Source organism: Varroa destructor, unplaced genomic scaffold, assembly GCF_002443255.2.
Source record: "Varroa destructor unplaced genomic scaffold, Vdes_3.0 BEIS01000005.1, whole genome shotgun sequence".
Taxonomy (NCBI): domain Eukaryota; kingdom Metazoa; phylum Arthropoda; class Arachnida; order Mesostigmata; family Varroidae; genus Varroa; species Varroa destructor.
Genome location: NW_019211458.1, coordinates 41643941 through 41663514, shown reverse-complemented (window position 1 = coordinate 41663514; position 19574 = coordinate 41643941). Strand labels below are relative to the sequence as shown.

At 38.9% G+C, this 19574-nt stretch overlaps 2 protein-coding genes across 3 annotated transcripts; one reads left to right on the top strand and one right to left on the bottom strand.

The window, feature by feature from the left end:
• Window positions 1–225: 225 nt before the first annotated feature.
• On the bottom strand, window positions 226–7521 carry LOC111251905 (uncharacterized). 2 transcript variants are annotated; one of them, XM_022809017.2, is made up of 4 exons: window positions 6757–7521; window positions 2900–3003; window positions 766–923; window positions 226–472 (listed from the first exon to the last, which is right to left on the bottom strand). In XM_022809017.2, exons 1-3 carry the CDS (start codon window positions 6944–6946, stop codon window positions 768–770), a joined length of 450 nt encoding a protein of 149 aa, XP_022664752.1. In that variant the 5' UTR covers window positions 6947–7521; the 3' UTR covers window positions 226–472; window positions 766–767. The 2 variants fall into 2 exon arrangements, with proteins under 2 accessions (XP_022664752.1, XP_022664750.1); XM_022809015.2 differs by having other exon boundaries at window positions 226–644; window positions 6757–7519.
• A 4806-nt stretch (window positions 7522–12327) lies between these two features.
• LOC111251785 (uncharacterized) lies at window positions 12328–17178 on the top strand. The gene is made up of 5 exons (XM_086990918.1): window positions 12328–12556; window positions 14214–14325; window positions 15345–15571; window positions 16472–16706; window positions 16963–17178. The coding sequence occupies exons 1-5, from the start codon at window positions 12466–12468 to the stop codon at window positions 17132–17134; spliced, it is 837 nt and encodes a 278-aa protein (XP_086847044.1). The 5' UTR covers window positions 12328–12465; the 3' UTR covers window positions 17135–17178.
• Window positions 17179–19574: the final 2396 nt, after the last annotated feature.

The window sequence follows — 19574 nt, the reverse complement described above, 5'->3', positions numbered from 1 at the left end:
AAACTTCAGCTCTCGAGCTGCTAGGAGCTCATCTCTAAAATCAGAACCTTTTGTGGGCTCTAGATATCAAGCCGGTAAATAACTGGCTGTATCTAACGAGGAGAGGCTGGCTCCTCATAGTTACCAGCAACGAAGTTATTAACAGACTAACAATACTGATGCAATCATCAATCACAGAGTATTATAGATTATATACAATTCTCGTACGCTAAAAGGAAACAACCGTTCATTCTGACAGGCTTTTATTCAAGTTCACTCTTCATTGTTTATTGCGAACAGGCATATCGAAATCGCAGTATCATACGGTTTAACCATATTTCTAAATGTAGCATGGAAGAACAGGTGGTAGAGTGGTATAGCAGAGGAAAAAAATTAACTTATCTTCGCTTCTAAAGCGAGACTCAGTAATTACCTGAGTGTTTCAAAACATGCAGCATCTTCGAAAGTTTCTGCGGGCGCTTTATCGCTCAATCTTCGGGTTCACGATCAAGATCAACAAATAGGGATCAAACAAACAGGCAAATAGGGATCTTCTTAGTAGTTCGAGCATGACTTGTACCGTGCTTCGGATTGAAATGTTTGTTCTTCTTATCGTCAACTCGATTGAGCATTGTGTAAAACGCTTGACCTCCCGATGACTAAAACTGGGCAAAAGGTATCAATAAATATCGAACGCTTCTCGCATATCGGCGCTATCTACATTTACCTTATTATCATTTTTTTTATATTTATAGTAGTATTTACAACGCCAGTAGATAAAAATACCTTTAATGAATGTTAACATTAAGGCCAAATTTTCCGTCTTTCGCCCATCCGTTTAAAATGATCGTCGGTCTCCTAAGGCGTTTGTTGACATACAATGAAATCCAGGGGTCGTGATCGTCTTCATAGGTTGTGTAGGTGCGAGTCACTTTCTTTGGTACCTGTTTCAACGATATAGGAAATAAAAAAAGCTTCAGATTAGTCCTTCAAAGCTAATATATAATTACTGTATATTTGACGCTAAGATTATACATGCGATATACTTCATTCATTCGGCAAGTAGATAAATATATACAGAAATGATATTCCTATTCGTTTACAAGCCAAACATGTGATGCTGTTTACACTGGTATTCACTGTTTCTGTGGATGTACATGAATACATGTATGTGTTTAAGTATATATATGTATATGATTTACATACTGAAGCTGGTAGAAGGAATAATCAAAGTTAGTTCTGCCTTGTAATTATATTTGCCTACCGGGATTGATTGGCTTAAAATGACGGCTGTTGGCAATCCAAAGTTCCAGGGGAGTTAACTGAATAGAAGATTGACTGTTTTCTAGCCAAAAGTAGGGTTAATATATTTTTATGTTTCTAGGTAATATCACTGAGCTCAATATGCACCAGTTTGATCGATGGCCCTCTGCCTATAATACCATCATCCTACTACTATGGAACCTCTGTGGTTTTTGAACGAAAAATTGTTCATTCTTCATTGAAATTAACTTAACACTAATTAAATTCGTTTTGTGGAGACCACACAGGTGATCGTCGGACAGAACAAGATCCGGGCGGATATATTGATATTTCCTACCTAAGTTTTCTAACTTTCTGCTGAGTAATTACAGCTATGTGTGATAATGCGAGATCTCACTATTATAGTGAATGGCATAGCCTTTTCTATTTACGGATTCTGTTCAGTTTTTTTATCGATAGCTTATTGTAATTATGGTAGTTGTTAATAATAGAGGTTCTGATCGACTTCTTTCCGATCCCACTATAACACACAGAATCACCTCGTTTAGCATCAGTCTGAGCTTTGCCACAGATCACGAAGCGCGTTTTTTTTTCCATATTTTAATAGTATAACCGTGTGTGATCCTTGATTCATAGTCCGTAATCAACTGCTTTAGAAATAGCTCGACTCCGTTGCGTTTTTATAGAATTTTGCAGATATGATCGAGTAAACTCTTCAGCGTCAATTCCTAAACGTCGAGCCGATTTAGCGTCAAGCCATCTTCAAATAGCTTAAAGCTGTTTGGTTGTAAATGTTTCGCTCGCTGGAGATAGTTTCTCTGTAATTAATCTACTATTTATTTCGAATTTGGACAAAAATAATAGGAGGTTTTTTTAGTTTCTTTTTCAGCTAATGCATCATTACTATAAACATCACACTTTTTTCATAAAATACAATGCTAAAATATATAGTAAATTTTTGCATAAATCTCACTCTTCCTCTCAGTCTGACTAAAACTATTCCAGTGTTAACGCATCTACTACCACTATCGAATCTGATACGACATATATAGCGAAACGTGACTCTAAAGCCGTCTAGCTAAACAAACGGCCAATACCTACGAAAGTGGGCACGGAACACGTAGCGTGCGATAAAAACGTCTAGTGAATTGTCTATAGGTGGATCAACGCGTCTTTTAATCTTTTCTAGTGAATTAGGGTTGAGAGCAAGCGTTAACGTTTCCAATAATTGCGCCAAAGTTTACCTGGCACTATTTATTTTGGCCCAATTTTTAACCTGGCCATAAATAAGGAGGTCACGACTTCCTGTGCGAGTAACACTATAAGCCACAGACTTATGTCTTCGTTCGCATGGGCTGACTCAAATGGGAAACTGCACGGCTCTCTCTCATGAATATTTGCCAATTTGTGCACCTCTGGGTCAGCCAATGATAAGTTGCTCTAATGAACTGGCTAAAACCTCGTTACACTGCCTCCATCCTTCTCTACATACGAAATCTTTGTAATGAGCAGCATTGTATCAACATCGACGTCACGCTTTATAGCGGTTGAGTTTCCTAGTGACGACGGGATACAGGTATATGGCGATTTCAGTAACAAGATCTCTACTGAACTTTGCCGCCACAGTTTAAATTCATTAAATAAGAATACCAGTTACCTTTTTGACAACCTGTGTCACAGTGCGAACTTTATATTTTGGCGCCGGTTTTTGCCAACCCTGATTATTCCAACCGGAAGTATCCATGACTGCTACTGGCCACGCTGGAAAAGAAAACGTGACACGAAGATGCGTGTTGAAAATATCTTACTACCTGAACAATATACAATATCATGCGATAGTCATCGCCACAGTATAACGGAATGATAATTGCCACCAGTAATAAAGTAATGACCTTATATATTTCGATTATTCTGGCCAGTATTGGATACCTGACAATTTTCTCGTTAGGTACACCCACACACTTCTTGACGTATAGACCTACTCTGAATCGTATTAGTAAATAGGCTCCTAATGTCCGAATGATAGATGATACACATTTGAAGATAACGTGTCCTTATTACTAGTGATTATACTGATAATATTCATTTAACGTGTTTCCAATAACGCGACAAATTATCACTTGATTGATGCGATCAAGACGTGCGCGCCGTAAGAAGCTGTACGACAGGCCGATGACGCGCTGGGTATGGGTTAGAGAGGTGCGTTTGGGAAACGGAAATGAACCAGATGGGGTGCTTGACGATGAACCGAGTGTTAATCTAATCGGAGTTTGACACTACAATGGCCAGCAACTTATAAAAATAAACAACAAAAAAAAATAGGATTTTCATTCGTAAATAGTATTACATTCATATAGAAGCAGTTTTTATTTTGGGAGCTTCACGAATCATGCAGATGCTTACAGAGCACTCTTAATTCCTAATAATTCGGAATGGCGCCGTGCTTAAACATGATCGTGCACTAACAAGTGTTTGCTCATCAACTTAACTAATTTAAGCGAATTAATGCGTCACGTGACTCCTACATAAACCCACGTAGGGCAAAATATCTCTCGACGGGAGCAGTTACGCTGATGTGGGTAAACAAGTTATCTGGCATGAACTTTCGACGCCGCCTCAAAGATGTCAAAGGTCTTTTATGTTAAATTAAATAAAATAAAAAAGACAACACCTTGCTTACGATTGCCATAATTAAACCTGAATTTACTTAATCTTTTTGGGAAAAGCACTCGCAGTTATCGTCTGCCCACCTCCTCATGCAGTTAAAAGATGGAGCAACATTTCGTCCATTAATCTGTTTGCCATCCATCACATATAGTTTTAAATGAATAACAATTAAATCAGCAACCTGACTTTAGATCCACTGTGGAATCTCTCAATAAAGAGCCTGATAACGGGTGGTCTTTGCTTCAGGTACTACTTCGTGAAGTAAACTGACGTCAGCAAAGCCTTCGATTGGACTCCCAAGTGGCTGGGAGAAACTTTGAGAACCATCTCAAGAGCAGTGGCGGCTCCGTTTTCAAGGCTGATGAGCCACGAAGGACAAGCCCATAAGATGAAATGAATGTAGGCTAACCCGATTTCTGTCGAGAGCAACATCTCAGTCATTCTTCCAGGACGGCTTGTTCGTAAGGTTATTCGGGTTCCGAAAGGGAGAATGCCGCCGATAATGCTTCTTGCAAATAATAACACTGCTTTGGTAAGACCTAAACAATCGTAACAAACTATAAACATTGTCTATCTGCACTTCGCAATATAAATGATCATTAAGTGCTCGTCGCTGAGCCAACACTAAATGCTTGGAATAGATTTTGCCAACTCTTGATTAACGTTTCAGTCTTGATCAGTATCTTATGGGAGTGTCCTATCACCATACTAATAACATCAATTTGGGTCTAGAGCAGTTTGCTTGACAGAACCATGCTATTCACTGGACAGGGCTCCATAGCCACCAGCGTCCGTATGTTCAACACGGATCCGTTTGCCTCATGAATCTGATGGACCGTGATTGTAACGTGATGGCCAGCTTTGATGTAAAATAGAAAAAAAAAAGTTCCACAATTTAGCGCCAATGGTGACCATTGAAGTGGCTCAATGTCTTCACCGGTCCCTACTATTAAGATTTTTTAAGCAACTGCAATAATGGACTGCGAGTTGTGGACCGCTCAAAGACTCGTACGCCTCCATAATGATCTGTATGACTGAGCTAGGGTTGATACAAGCGGCGAGCGGGTGGTGCGATAGTGTAACGAAACGCGGGCCTTAGAAAATTGTGCCCCTGGGAACAAACAACGTTTTGTTATCAGGATCTTTTGAATAAAATAGACCTATAAATATATCTGCTGCTAATTGTTAAGGTGACGATGTGAACTGAATTTGATCAGTTAACTGGCGTTATACTGTTTTTTTGGTCGAATATACAGAGGTACAAGAAGGCGCATGTAATGATACGTCACTTTCAATAGGCCAATTAACGCCATTACAGCAGTAATGTAAAAATAATTTTTAATTTGTGTTTATTTTTTAAGACCCTGGTCCGGTTCAATAGTCAAAAACTGAATATTGTCAGTCAGTTATAGTATTTAGATAAATCAGTTTCTAGCTAACCATGGAACGAAAGTTAACGAGTGCTAAACGACCAACTTCTGCGGAAGTTGCGGTCGTAGGCCAATTGCGTAATGCTTCATAGTTTGTCGTGGTTGCAATTTTCGTTTAAACGAAAGCCGCCACATCCGTACCGCTAAATTCCTATGCTTATCATAGAACTGCTAATTGTCGGAACTCTGATAAGAAACCTTGACTGGAGCTCATTCGTTGGTAAATTCGCATACTTTTTATCCCCTATAGACACTTGTTAACCGCACGGTCGTGATAGCCAAGCTACGTAGTGTCGTCTATCTTTTTCTGTATTTTACCGTTTTGTTGCTCACAGATCATCTTATCCAAGTGTCATTGGTACTCTCTGAAACAACAGCTAGCCTTTCCTTCTAAATGCAAAGAAAGGCCTCTGTTTCTGCCATTAGGCCATCGGAAAGTAAGCTAAATCAACAAAAATTATTTCGTTGGTGGACTTCCCTGTGGTTCTGTCGATGGACCGGCGTCCTACAAACTAAATAAATATCCTGCCGACTTAGAGTAAACTTCCCAAATATCAAGACTGTAATTAATGCAGACTGAAGTGGCGTAAGGCGTGGAAGAGCACGCTGAAATAGGACGACTAATCCTTTTACTATCATTTCATTTCTCCGGGACCTTTCTTAGGAGCTTCGTATGCAAACTTTTGAAGGGCCCATCTGGTACTTTTTGACATGTATGTAACCAGAAAATTGATAGACTATAATTCCATAAAGCTACATTAAAAAGTATCCAGTGGCGTAATAGTGCTTATCTGCTTTAATAATACGGAGAAATCCGTTGCAAACACCTAATGGCAACGAAAAACTCAGCGTGTTCCTCGATGCTACCAAAAAAGGTAAAAATTTTGAATAGATAGCGAAAATATATGGGGTTTAAACGTGAATGTTATAGAATTACGAAAAATTGCCGGACAGCTGCGTGATAACGTGATTTAGCTCGTTTATGTATTGAACGTCGTATACAGCGACTGACTGTTGCTAGTTTACACATTGAGATTATTTCAACCTATAATATCAGGCCACAGATCAGTTCATACAAGACAATGGTTTGATTAAATTACCATTCTAATAGGAAGAATAAGAAAAGCTCTGATGAAACATGCGCGTAAACCCATACCATGGTGCATGACGACATAAAATTTGAGCTCTTTCTTCATTTTGACACACGCCGTCGCGTGTATGACGCGAACAAATGTTAAGCGACTATTTACGTTATATCGGTTGAGCATTGCTTTATTAAGTTAAATCGAAATAAAACATTATGCAGGATGAGCGCGATGAGAAGGAACTTCAACCGAATAGAACTGCTTTTCTAGCCTTCGTATTGGTTCAACGTAAACTAGACTAGTAACTATTTAGTTAACTTTTTAGAACTTACCATTTTGCCACCCATTATCCGTGCCAACAACTTCCCACGCATGCCAACCCTCGTAATTGCTAGCACTGGTTCCATTTACTGAGACAAGGACGACAACAAACACTGCTAAGCACAATTTTGCTAACCATTTATCGCCAGCTGCCCGGACAAACGGCCTATCGGACCGTAATTGGTAGACTATTTCCTCCATCTCCACAAATCGTTCACCATCAACTAACTTGACACAAAACAAACTTATACCTAAAACAACACTTCTACCCTAAACCTACTCGCTGTCTCAGTGCGTCAAAATCGCTTCTTCGTAAACGTCAAATTGCCCGTGACAGGCAAACCACTAGTCGCTGCCTACTACTTGCACCCAAAAACTTATCAATATGCAGCAACCATCAGTGTGACATCTGTTTTTCGCAAGCCGTGCTTGCTCGTTTACAAGAAGCAAATTTTTTTCCTCCGTACGGCAACTTTTGGGGTCAGTTTACTTGCCGTTACCACACCGTCAAGCCTGCCCTCTGGGATGCCGACGGCGGGGTACTGAACCTATACACCTGATCTAGTTAATTCAAAGGTACTACTCTTGTTCTGGCTACGGGAGCTAGCCCAACACGCTTGCCGCCACTTATCGCGCGCTTCGCCAATGATAAGTGCTATTTGCTGGTCACAGGGGGCACCTTCGGCCCGTGCGTTTTTGCTCCACTGCAGAGCTTCAAGTCAAGTTGTCGACAACAAGCAGTGAGGCATGGCACAACCAAAACAGCGACGGTGATTCTTCCGCCGCAGGCTTCGACTATTCGTGGAAAGGGCAATTCGCGGAGCGGCGAAAGAAACCCGGGGGGGCTAGGAAGGCACGCGATTATGAAATCGACGACATCGACTATTCATGGACATAAAATAATGATAGCGGTATCGTTATTTCGTAGCGTATTCGATAAATTGCATGGATCATGAACTTGGTCAGGATCACTTAAATATTATCTATTATACTAGGCTGGCTAGTTCATAATAATAAAAGTGCATAAATAAACCTCGTTCTATGCTAGAAGGCGCTGCCTTTACGTTGCGCAAACTCCGCATGTAAAAACACAAATATAAACCTTGTGAAGATTGCCACTAGTGGACCTGGTCTGCAAGGGTGTAATTGAATACTCAGAGGTCGCTATGCTATATTTAGAAGCAAAATAATTTGATGGCGTATTCACATCTAGTTGATGCCTTACAACGCACCAACCTGGGTTTGCCCTCACTCCGCGTTCTCACTACGAAGTATGCAATATGATTTTTCAGTATTTTTCCTCGCTTTCATCTCAACAACGACGAACTTCGCAGTGTAAAAAATTAAAAACGTAGGTTACTGAATAACTGAATGCGCATCTACTATTGTCTACCCCTTTATCTTTTCAACCGTATTTTGGATCTACACACAAAGCTTCTTCTATATAGATAGATCTTTCAATTATAAGCAAATAATAGTATGACTTTTTTTCCTAAGGTTGATACTTTATTTGCCTTCTCTGCAGCAAACATCTCGAAGTATACTTGCTTTAATTATAGCTATACTCGATAGCTCTTCCACACCGAATCAAATGAGATTATTATCGAAGTATTCAACTATTTATTTCGTGCTCGGTATTTTTGGCAGATAGTTTTTGACCCGCACTCTTGTGTCAGGTGGTTGGGCTTTTGTTACCTTTATTGATATCTTCCTAAATTTTTGTTGAAAAAAGTTAACCAATTCTAGAAACGGTAAATTTGTTTGAAGAAACAATTAAATTTATTTTCAATCTGTCACATTATTCGTTAGAATTTTATTCATCTGTTTGGTTACTTACGATCGTTGCAGAACTAGAAAGGCTTAAAACATTTGCTCTCAGTTACATGTCTAGTTATATCGGATATCATTTTCTTTGGGGCATTGAAAAAACAGTAACGCCGCCCATCAACAAGTTCAACTTGTCGACGTTGTTGAGTTTGTACTTTCTTGCCGTCATCATCAAGATCGTGTGGAACGACTGCGCGAGGTCTACATAAGGCGGTCCATTGTAATACCATCTCGTACACAGTAAGTTGCAGCGATCGGAAAATTTTGTGATTATTTTAGGGAAGCACATGCAGTGATAAGGTTCCGACTTTCCCGGAGGAATATGGAAGGTCGCGTGATTTCAGAATTTCAGTGCTTTTGTAGCGTATTCGCTTAGAGTCTAGGATGGCTGGCATTCAGATTTCGTACTTTTGTATGCTTAGCAATAATCATAGTTTCTCATCGAAAACACTGATAGTTCGTTTACGACTACTTATTATATCTGCGTACACGGCTATATTTGAACGATCACAGCCCATATGTGTTCTCGGGAATTAACTATATTTAGTATCGAGAGTAGGTATAATAATGTTATTGATTTAACAACATTTAACGACGTACCCTTATCGTGAATCTAGTTAACCATTAAATACATTTTAAACCCCTTATTCGATACAATGACTCGTTGTTTTGGCTTGAGCCACTTCGAGATAGAGTACGAAACGCTGGTAGTTAAACACAAATATGAAATAAGCATTACTATAATAATTAACCAGAGTATTGCCTACAACGGCGAGTAAAGCTATTGGTAGGCAACTGTTTCGCACAAATGCTTTGGCCACGAGCATTTTTTGTGCCAACAGAATCTCGCAACCATTCAGACAACTTCATCTCGCCTATCGCTAAATAGACTCATCTTCATCGGACCCTGGATAACCTTTGACCCTTAGCCATTGTTATTCATTCGACTCTGGGCTATTTTGGCCAGCTATTACACTTATATATGTCCATAGTCAGCGTCTTTAACTCCTGTGCCTCCCCGCCGTTGACGGAATAACAATGTGCGCATGACACGTCCGTGACTGTCCGTGTAGATTTCGCCGACTATTGCGTACGCATTGATACTATCTAGACTGTCACAATGGTGTCTATAAATTGTTTGGGTTACTTGTTTTTCCTAACACGTTAACGTAATAATACCACAAATCATGGCTTTTTTTTTTTTTTCATTAATACGGGCCAGCTTTCACTATATCTGGGGACTGGTCACACAAAAAAACAGACGAGTGCGCATCGTGTTGAAATCACTTCAGCGCTAGTTTTTATACTGTAGCAGCCCAAACGTCGAAATGTAACATTAGCAGGTGGTACTAAATATTCTTTTGTTTGACTACGGGTACATACATTTATATGTGCATTATATCCTCGTACAATTACCTAAATCCTCGGAAGGAATGGGTGCGCTTATATAGAAGTCTTATTATTACTATTATTATTATTATTCTGGTAGCTACGAAATTATGAAGACCAAAATATCTTTTTGTGCCCCACCTTGTCCGAATTGTAGTGCGGAATGGTAGTGTTGAAAATTGTTTTAAATTTTAGTGAAAAATATATAAATATGATTGTTTTTATTTTCAATATTTGTGTTGCGCTGCGAAAAGCTAAGCGGTTCACTCTGTTGTTTAAGCTTAGAACGGAAAAGATGAATAAAAAAAAAAAAAGTTTTGTAAGTGTACATTGCTACGTTTGAGACGATACGCAGTCCCCATTGTACGACTACTTCTTTGTATTAGGAGATCGCGTTTTCTGGATTCTATTTAAGATTCAAGTTAGCTGAACTAATTGAGCGTATTACACCGTACACCATTGACGTACTGTGTCGTCTGCAGAGCTGATTGGTGATCAAAAATGGTGCATTTAAGAGCGACTCCGACTCCAAACTGATTTCCTGTTCCAATAACAGCCGTGGTTGCAAAATTGTCTCTAATAATCTTTTGTACAGTTGTGCCCCATTGTGATAGGCACCGACACGGCTGGTCACATACATACAACACTAACAGTCGACAGGAATGGGTGTATATTGATCAATACAATTATAAAGTATGCCATGACCAGGACTCCACTGAATTCCACCGTGTTTTATACGCTTCCTCAACATCCTGGGAATAATGCAAATACTGGTAATAATAAAAGGTTATAAGGCTTTTTTCCCAATTCTATTAGGTTGAATTATTGCTACTTATTATGATCGTTTTTTATTTTCTTGTTACGAGTCTACCATAAACTATAAACAAATAATAACTCTTATTACTAAAATGCCTATAAAAACATATAGTAATAAAATAACAATTTACAAGGGTTACGTCTAAGGATTTTGTGTCGTTCAAAAAAAACGATCAAGTATGCCCTGCTCCGTAGATTCTTAACACTGGACAATACGATCCTTTATTCACCATATTTAGAGTACGCCTCACGTGAGTTAAGTTACAGTAAGTTATTTCAAAGTCACAACGAACTGGTGTTCGTAGCTGCCATGAATACCGTTAGTGGTTATTTACCGTACTTTTTGTGTGAAGCATTTAGAAGTGGATTTCTCTCAACAGACTAATAAATGATAATGAAAGGACCCCGTCATTTGTCGACTTCGCCAGTAAAGATAATTAAAGACAGGTAACTACGTACGTTTGTGCGGAAATCATCGGTTATTCCGCATCAGTTTTTCACAGTTCTATTTAAGTAGTAATAAAACTGCATATTTGAAGCAGTGAGCACGCTTCTAATGCACGTCGCGTTAGCAGACGCCAGAGTGCTGCTTGTGACCTTCTCTCCTGTTTTGCTAGTAAACACGTCGTGTTTGACGTATAAAATGTTAATTACATTTATAACAGTAGCAATAGCGACAAGCTAAATCCTAATAGCTAAAACTTAGTAGCTTTTTTCCACAATATAGTTTCAATACTGTTTTTTGTAACTTTCGCAGAAATTTACATTTGTATATTTGATCATCTTCAGCGCGGAACACTCATGGCGACCCCGGTGCTTGTCGGGTCAGCAACTTCCAGCTAGCGTGAAATCGCTGACCTCAGTATACACTCTACGGTAAATAGCGAATTATGTCATTTAGGGACAAGAGTATCGGTCCAATCGGCTCCATCTCCTACGCAGCCTTTTTCAGCAAGATTCACATCAGATTAATTGTGCTTTCTGAGGAATCATTTTGGTCGAACCTACCCGCAGACCTTACGATTTTGTAGCATGGATAGCTTAGAACAGAGCGCCACCCGCGGGCTTTACCCGCACTTGCTGTTATATATTTAATTGTTGTGGCACCTTGAAGTAAAAAGGCTAATTATGTCCCCCCAGAAGGACCCAGAAGAAGGCGGGCCACTTTAAAAGGTCGTTTTGAGCTTAATAATCCCACAAAGACCTATAGTAAGATAGACAAATATTAAGCAACAATTGTGCTGGAACTATGTTACGAAATCAATAATCGTCCAGTTGTGTCGCGTCGCATGTTATATTAAGCCACCAGTTTTCCAAACCTACTATACACAGACGTCACATAGCAACATCTGAAGTCTTGAAGTAGATACGACCAATCTTTAAAATGTCTGTCAACGTTCGCGGATTACGACTCTCGGGTAAATACATATTCTGTAAAACTAGTTCCATCCGTCAAAGATGACGGATTCAAGAATATGCTTAAGGTCTTCCAAACGCAAAAAAATTGCGAAATTCGAGAGTCGCATGTAAAATATTATGGATTTTACAGTTTAAAAACTATTCGTCCTGTTTCGGAAATAGTGTTGAGAACTGCTACTAACTGCGCTTCGTGTATCAGCTTCATCAATTCGTCGATAAGAACAAAGCTTTTTCCATAGTTCTATTGGCGTTGTTGAGGCTTGCTCAGTATGTTGAACTTAAGTGCCTCATGTACAGCGAAGGGAGCTTTTTGTGAACGGTCTACGGATCCATGCATGCAGAAACAAAACCAAGCCCTCGGTAAGTTAGCAGTACCAATGGAACACTTACGTAAGCGTATTGAATGGACATAATTTGTATTTTTTCTAGTTAAATACATTAGTAAGCATGTTTGGCTCTTTGAGGACCATAGAAGGTTATGTTTCGAATCCCCGTGAGGGTCGTGACAGATTCTGGGGTATTTCTTCTGTTGTCCTTGCTTATTACTCGACACGCTAGTTCAAATGCTACGGGTTTTCTAACGTATTAATCAAACATACAGGAAAACGTTTCTAGCCATACGTTCCATAAACAAGCCTCTAGCTATAATTGGAATGCTTACTAGTCTACTTTTACAAGAATCCTTCCTGGATTCGACTAGGTAAACTATTCATCGAGCTTTAAATGAACTATTACTAATATAATAGTATATACGGTATGGAGGTAACTAGCTCCACAATAATTGAATACATAGAATTATATAGAAAAAGCTTAGTTTCGTGCGCATAAAGTATACGAGTTTATTTGTACAATTCGTTATAAAAGTATTAATAAAATTATTGGAAAAAACAACTGTTTTCGCTCAAGTAGGACTGAGTTATACTATTTGGTATCAGGCCGTCCACTTCTGCGCTGTTAAAGGAAACGAAGGAAAACATGTAGTGACATGAGGCAGTACATCCTATAATAGCGCAGGGGTCAGACGACTTCGAATCTGGAGGTATTGTAGAAAAAGGGGCAATTAGGCTGCGGCAATACTCGAGGGAAGATCGTGGACTGGGCATCGAAGTTTTGAGCGAACACATTAGCGCCATTCCTAGATGTTGTTAACAAGAGTTAATTGGATGAACGGTTGGAGAGATTTATTCAGCGCGCCACAGGCACAAATATGTACCGCGAAATATCTCGAATATTTCGAAGACTTTCTCGAAAAGTCTTTTTGCCTGGCTACCTTGATAGTATTCTGTGCTGGAAGGTAAACAGAAGTGTCAGTCGTTACGTACGATCAAGTATAGTCAGATAAAGCCGTTAGTATTGGAGGTATAGTAGATATGGAGTCGTTGTCTCAAGGAACCAACATTCAAGCGTAGCACTTTATATCGTGTCGGCATACATGGGGAACGCTTTCTTGCTTAAGTCGAGTGTTTAGAGAAATCATACGCGAGAAGGAAAGCATACGTAATGTCGTTATATAGTGAGCGCCGAATTATTTCAGCTTCAAATTGATTTCTATAACGGAGCTCAAATCAAGACTAAACAGCCGTGTTTGCTTACAACAGTAAGCAGTGTTTTCCTCTTTACATCAAATATTTCTCGTATTTGATGTAAAGGTGCTATGAATTTGTTTAAATCGGAATTCTGCTTGGTGATGTTACTTGCAAGTGACGGAATCCAGTGCAGCTACCATGTTTCAATCTCCATATTCAAACCCGTAAACATGGTTCAGATACGCGCCTTAAAGCTCGAAGAAGGCTGCTGAAAATTAGTTAACCCAGTGGCGGCTACATAAGAATGCATTTTTTTTCCATAAAAAGTAATAAAAACGTTTGCTTACGTGTAGCAATAAAAAAGCAGAGAAAACGAAATGAGACAACGGTGATAGCAACATCAATGTCTTTTTTCACTATCGAAGATTTTAAACCTTGATGTCGTCGATGAGAATTTTCTAATAACAAATAACTATTTCACGCAAATATAGAATGTTCAGGACAGTATGGATCACCCTGCCAGAATGACGCAGATTGCATTCAAGCTGATATAGGATTAACGGCCTGCGTGCAGGGCTTCTGTAACTGCACTGCCTTATATCGGTAAGATACACATGGAACAACTACATTTCTATTCCTTGCGAATGTCTGGACTGATCTAGAGTAAACAAAAAATGGATTTGTAACTTCTTGAAATTATATTTGCGTTACACGTATACTACCGGTTAGAAAGCGTATGGAGGCAAATATTGATACACTGTTTATTGCATCAATGGCAACATTAGATGCGCGCCCTAGTTGTAGTCCGTGGTTATAACTTTATAACGATCGTTAAAGCCCAGAGGGGCGTTTTTCTCGTTTGAAGTTCTCAACATATTCAGTCTAATTTCACAGTTGGTGACTTTGTGCCGTTAGCACACATCTGAAAAATCAGAATACATTCTAATCAATGGGCGTTATAAACCAATCTTAAGGACGTTTCATATACTTTCCAGTGCTACAGTAAACCCTCTCACTGCCTTGTATCCGTATAATATTTTCAACCAGTAAACAGTTTTACTGCTATTTTGATGAAATTCCACCATTCTCATACTGTAAATAGGCTTATTATAGGTACTGATCCGAAGGTGAATTTGGTTTTCCATGTTCAGGCAAAAATCTGTCCCACCAATATTTTTGGCAAGAACATCAGTTCATAATGAGGCCTATCAAGATCAACTTCGAAGATATTACAGCTAGAAAGTACGATGATGATAACAATTCTTCTCTAACAGAACATACTGTAAAGATATTATTTGTATTCCAATAAGCATGAAGTTTTAATTACCGGCTGTCTTCCCTTATCAGTCTCTATACGACTTAACCCTTATTCAAATCAAGCCTGAGATAAGAATGCCGTTTTCGAACCAGTAGATGAGATGTTTACATAAATGAACCTTCTCTGCAACTAAACTGCTAAGTACATTCAAGTTTAGTATGAGGCCATAGGGGGCCATATGAGGGTCTTTCATATTTTTAGCGTTGAGGCACATTTGATCATACACCTTGCCAGCTCAGAGGTGTGCACCGCTAATATCCTCAAAGATCAAAAATTGTATAGTCTCTCTTATTGACCTTCGTAGTGTTTCGACAAGAGGTGTATGTGTGAGGGACGTCACTCTGCCTGGAGGTATGGCCCTTCTGTCCGGGTCGGTTTTCGTTTTACTGGTCTGTGTGGTCGCGCTTTTGTTAACTGGTATCTTTGCACTATATTCGTACGACTATCGACTTGAAATGAATCTCCAAAAGTTGGACCTTATTAAGGAAATTTCACGACGGGGCAAGGACTCCAACCGCCCATCGCTCGCAGGTAGACAATATAATAATGCTTTCTATCGTGCGTCAAAATAGTATTTTCTAAATCGCAATGCTTTTTTTTTTTGTTTTTCTTTGTTGTCTTCGAAACTTGACCTACTACATGTTTTTTCATAATCTATTAAACTTCATAATAATCTATTAAACAATCTATTAAACGTTCGTAGATAAGTGCATAGTTAGGGACTTGCGTCCGATGCCGTGGCGTACGTGTTACAAGCAGCCGAAGGCTTCTAGGTCACAAAAACTACGTGACAATGTTGTCTTGTGAAAAATCAATTTCGCTTTATTAACGCCTCGTTGTACGATGAATCAAAAAAATCACTCCGTAGTTCAAAGATCGCGGCAGCGATCACGCTAATAATATTTAAGCAGGGTACTCTTTCCTGCTGTATTTTTCATCGATTTAACCGTGTTCTGGCATAGGTCTTGTCTTCTGAGTAGAGTATGAGATGTAACAAGATAGTAAAGATTAGCTTAGAGTATGGGAATACAGTAAAGGCAATCCTATGGTAAAAAAATATGAGCTAAGATATTTAAAAAATGTCGTTTATGCAAAAACGCTTTATGCTTGCACAGATCATGTTTATAATGACACTATTACGTCAAAATAGATTACTTGCCAAGCGAGAACGACTATCTAGGCATCTGGGCTAAGAAAGCACATGCTGACTCAGAGATACGATTTCTATTTGTTACCGTTATACTAACGGCGCTTTATATTTGTATTAGTAACCTATCAATAACTTTGTAATCATTGTAAAAACGAGTTTACTCTAAATTCTCAGGTAATTGACTAACTGTTAAAGTTGAATAGCTCACTTTTGGTTCGGAAAGGCAGAGTTTCCGTATATTCTTCGTGCATCAAATTAAATATGAGATGAAATTTATCTAGATCTGAAAAGCACTTCGCCGTCATCACCTCATCGAAAAGCCGCTTCGTATGCAATAACCGATCGGCCCAACTGGAAGCGTTTTCGAGACCACTTCATTGCTCACGATGACTCCCCTCGAAACAACGAGAAACTTAAATTAGATAGACCAGAATCGAAACCCGTAGGAAAAGCCGTTAACAAGGAAACAGAAAGTCATGACGGTTTCACTCATACCGCTCTTGGAACTCTTATTAGGTAAGTGCCTGAAAGTCCAAAGGCATGGTTTCTGCCTGGTTGACGCTTGGCGATGGTAAGAGGACGTGGCCTTATTTAGGTAAGTGCCTGAAAGTCCAAAGGCGTGGTTTCTACCTGGTTGACGCTTGGCAATAGACGTGACCCTTGTAGATAGGCGCATATTTTTGAACAGAGATTAATTGCAAACTATCCAGTTCAAATTCAAATGAAAACTTTGTAAATACTTGTTTATAGATTTGGCACTTCTGTTTTTTAGAAATGTTGTCCAGGAGAACTCGGAATTTTTTTCGGAGGTAGGAGCAAATGTCGCCGATTCTCTTGCCATTAAGGGTAACCGTAGAAAAACGATTGCGAATATGGTGGAAAAAATGTTGGAAGTAGAAAGCCAATTCTTTGCATTGGAAAGCGGTGACTGGACCCTTCTTTGATGGCCTAATAGAGGTGGTGCTTGAAAAACCATTCTCCAATAAGGAATAAATAATACCAATCCCGTGGAACGAAACTTAGTCTTTGTTGATTATGAGATCGGGCTACATTAGAGTTATAGCAGTAGGGACAATCTAGTTAACTCGACCCTTTGATACCGTGTTTTTACCGTGATGTAATCAACTAACTAATCTGCACAATACACATTCCGGCCAATTTTATTTAACATTCATCCACGAATTTGTTGTTATCGAACGAAATCTCAAAAAGATCAAGAAGTTTCTTATACTGTCTTCGTCACATATCCGTATAAACATGATGGTTACATTTCATGAATTCAAATATAATAGTTATGATTAAGAATACAAGTTACTTAGGGAATAGGATGTTCTCACTGTTTGGCTGGCAAAATGCTGTGATATTCACTTCCCAACAGGAAAAGGGTTATTTGAAAATATCCCATAGATTCGAATCGTCCAGAATGATGCTCAGTATTTATAAGCGACACGTTCGCCTCGAACGGAGTGTTTTCTGTGCCCAGTTAAAATGCCCAGTACTGTTGTTTCTAGAAATCTCTTTCCCCGTATTGGTCTTGCAGGCCGCTTTAACCGTACCACTACTATGTTTGAGGTTCTCATTGTTACTACTGAACCTATTAGAAATGCTCTCGCTTGCCGCTAAATGTTTTGAGTCACGGTAGGTGTTCCGTAAGACGATCGATACCCAACATAAAATGCACCGTGTGTCCACAGCTCAGGTTAAAACCCAGACTATTACGTGTTCGGAAAGATTAGCAGGCAAACACGCCACCCACTACGCCATCACGAGGACTGTCGATTACTGCTAATATAGACTTCTCTTTGCGAGACTTGTTCAAGTTTTTTCACAAAAGCTTAGAGAGAAATTTGGATTATTATGAAAACAAGCGCAAATTTTTTGCTGTAGCTATACGACAACATGATCAAAATACAATAGTTATGCAATAATAATTATAATAATAATTATTATAATGATAATAATAATAATTACAATAATAATAGTTAAAATATCAACGTTTTACATTTCACAGCATATTTTTTCGAGAACTTCAGCATTACTAACTGCAAATCCATATCTAGCGATAGCATACAAGACTCTCAAATAGCTAGGGCACAAACTAATCGCACACAAGTATGTATTATTATTTGTGGTTACTGATTATTCTGTTTCATGATGTACCTTCAGATTAAAAATTTGTTAACGTGTTTGGCGCCACTCCGGAACTTATATCGGCTATTGCTTGTGATAATGTGTGAATTATCTTCTACTCCATTGTAACGCGTTCGAATGAACCGAGTCATATCAGTCGCGCTTATGTTTCGTTAGCTTAATCAATCAATGGCCTCTGCTGTATATTGGCTGTCATCTCGATTCCCGTGTGCAATTAATTCCGTCCAACCAACTCCCAGGTCCATGAACCGCTTTCGAGACGATCCATACACTCATTAACGATGCTTTCGCCTCTGAGTTATCAACTGTTTGTCATATTAGAAAAATAGAATCAGTATCTTCTTAATGAATCTAATCGGATGGAGCATATTTGTGCAGTAGCAGATATTCCAGTGATTTTTTCGTTTAAACCGACCTAATGTTTCCAGTTTTACATCTGCTACTTCTGGCACCGCTTTAGACTGCCAACGCGGAACGTGGTAATTTTATTTGAAAGATATTTTAAATGAAGGAGGATAAAAAGGCAGATGAAGTGAGCCCACTGATAACAGATCATTTTGCCAGCGAGCTTTAATTCAAAAAAAAGAAACCGGAAGTCCTATTCGTTGTTTGTTCTTACTGCATTTAGGCACAGGCCTGATCGTGCGAGATAAACTGCACTGATGCACCACCCATGGCGCTGGTGCACCCACAGAATAATTGCGTCCATTGTACTTGAGCGGCATTCGCAAACATCGTCTTGTTTGAAAAGACGATGGAATAGTGGTGGCGATAGATAGTGCTGCCTATAGCCGATAGCTTTTCGTTAAATCTTGCGTCCTCGATCAAAGAATGGTGGTTAAAAGTTATTTAGCAATACACGATCAACCCATATCTCTATGCCATTCCATATATAAGAACTACCCAGAAGCCCTTTTTCTTTTTAACAGCTCAATGAGTAGCATTTTGTTATCAATTGGGTTTTTTTTGCAGAAGGAAATAGTAGATAACACTTTATCAGTAGATCATCATTTTATAAGGCGTTGATAACATTTCGAATAGCTGCTCACAAAAATCATTATTCCGTGATTAGAATATACGTTCTCGCATAATATCACTGCAAATTACTGTAATGTTCGAAATGCTTAGAAAACCTTTTATCAGCATATCCCATACTATGTTGTAAGTAAATTATTATAGTTGTTGATGATCTGCATCTTCAATAAGCAATTGAAAGCTGATCATATTACATAT

Coding starts and splice junctions, on each gene's coding strand:
- LOC111251905 (XM_022809017.2), bottom strand. CDS start 6,946: ATGGAGGAAATAGTCTACCAATTACGGTCCGATAGGCCGTTTGTCCGG. Junction 3,004..6,756: donor GGATAATGGGTGGCAAAATG/GTAAGTTCTAAA, acceptor TTTCTTTTCCAG/CGTGGCCAGTAGCAGTCATG. Junction 924..2,899: donor TGACACAGGTTGTCAAAAAG/GTAACTGGTATT, acceptor TCGTTGAAACAG/GTACCAAAGAAAGTGACTCG.
- LOC111251785 (XM_086990918.1), top strand. CDS start 12,466: ATGTTGAACTTAAGTGCCTCATGTACAGCGAAGGGAGCTTTTTGTGAA. Junction 12,557..14,213: donor GAAACAAAACCAAGCCCTCG/GTAAGTTAGCAG, acceptor ACGCAAATATAG/AATGTTCAGGACAGTATGGA. Junction 16,707..16,962: donor GCTCTTGGAACTCTTATTAG/GTAAGTGCCTGA, acceptor TCTGTTTTTTAG/AAATGTTGTCCAGGAGAACT.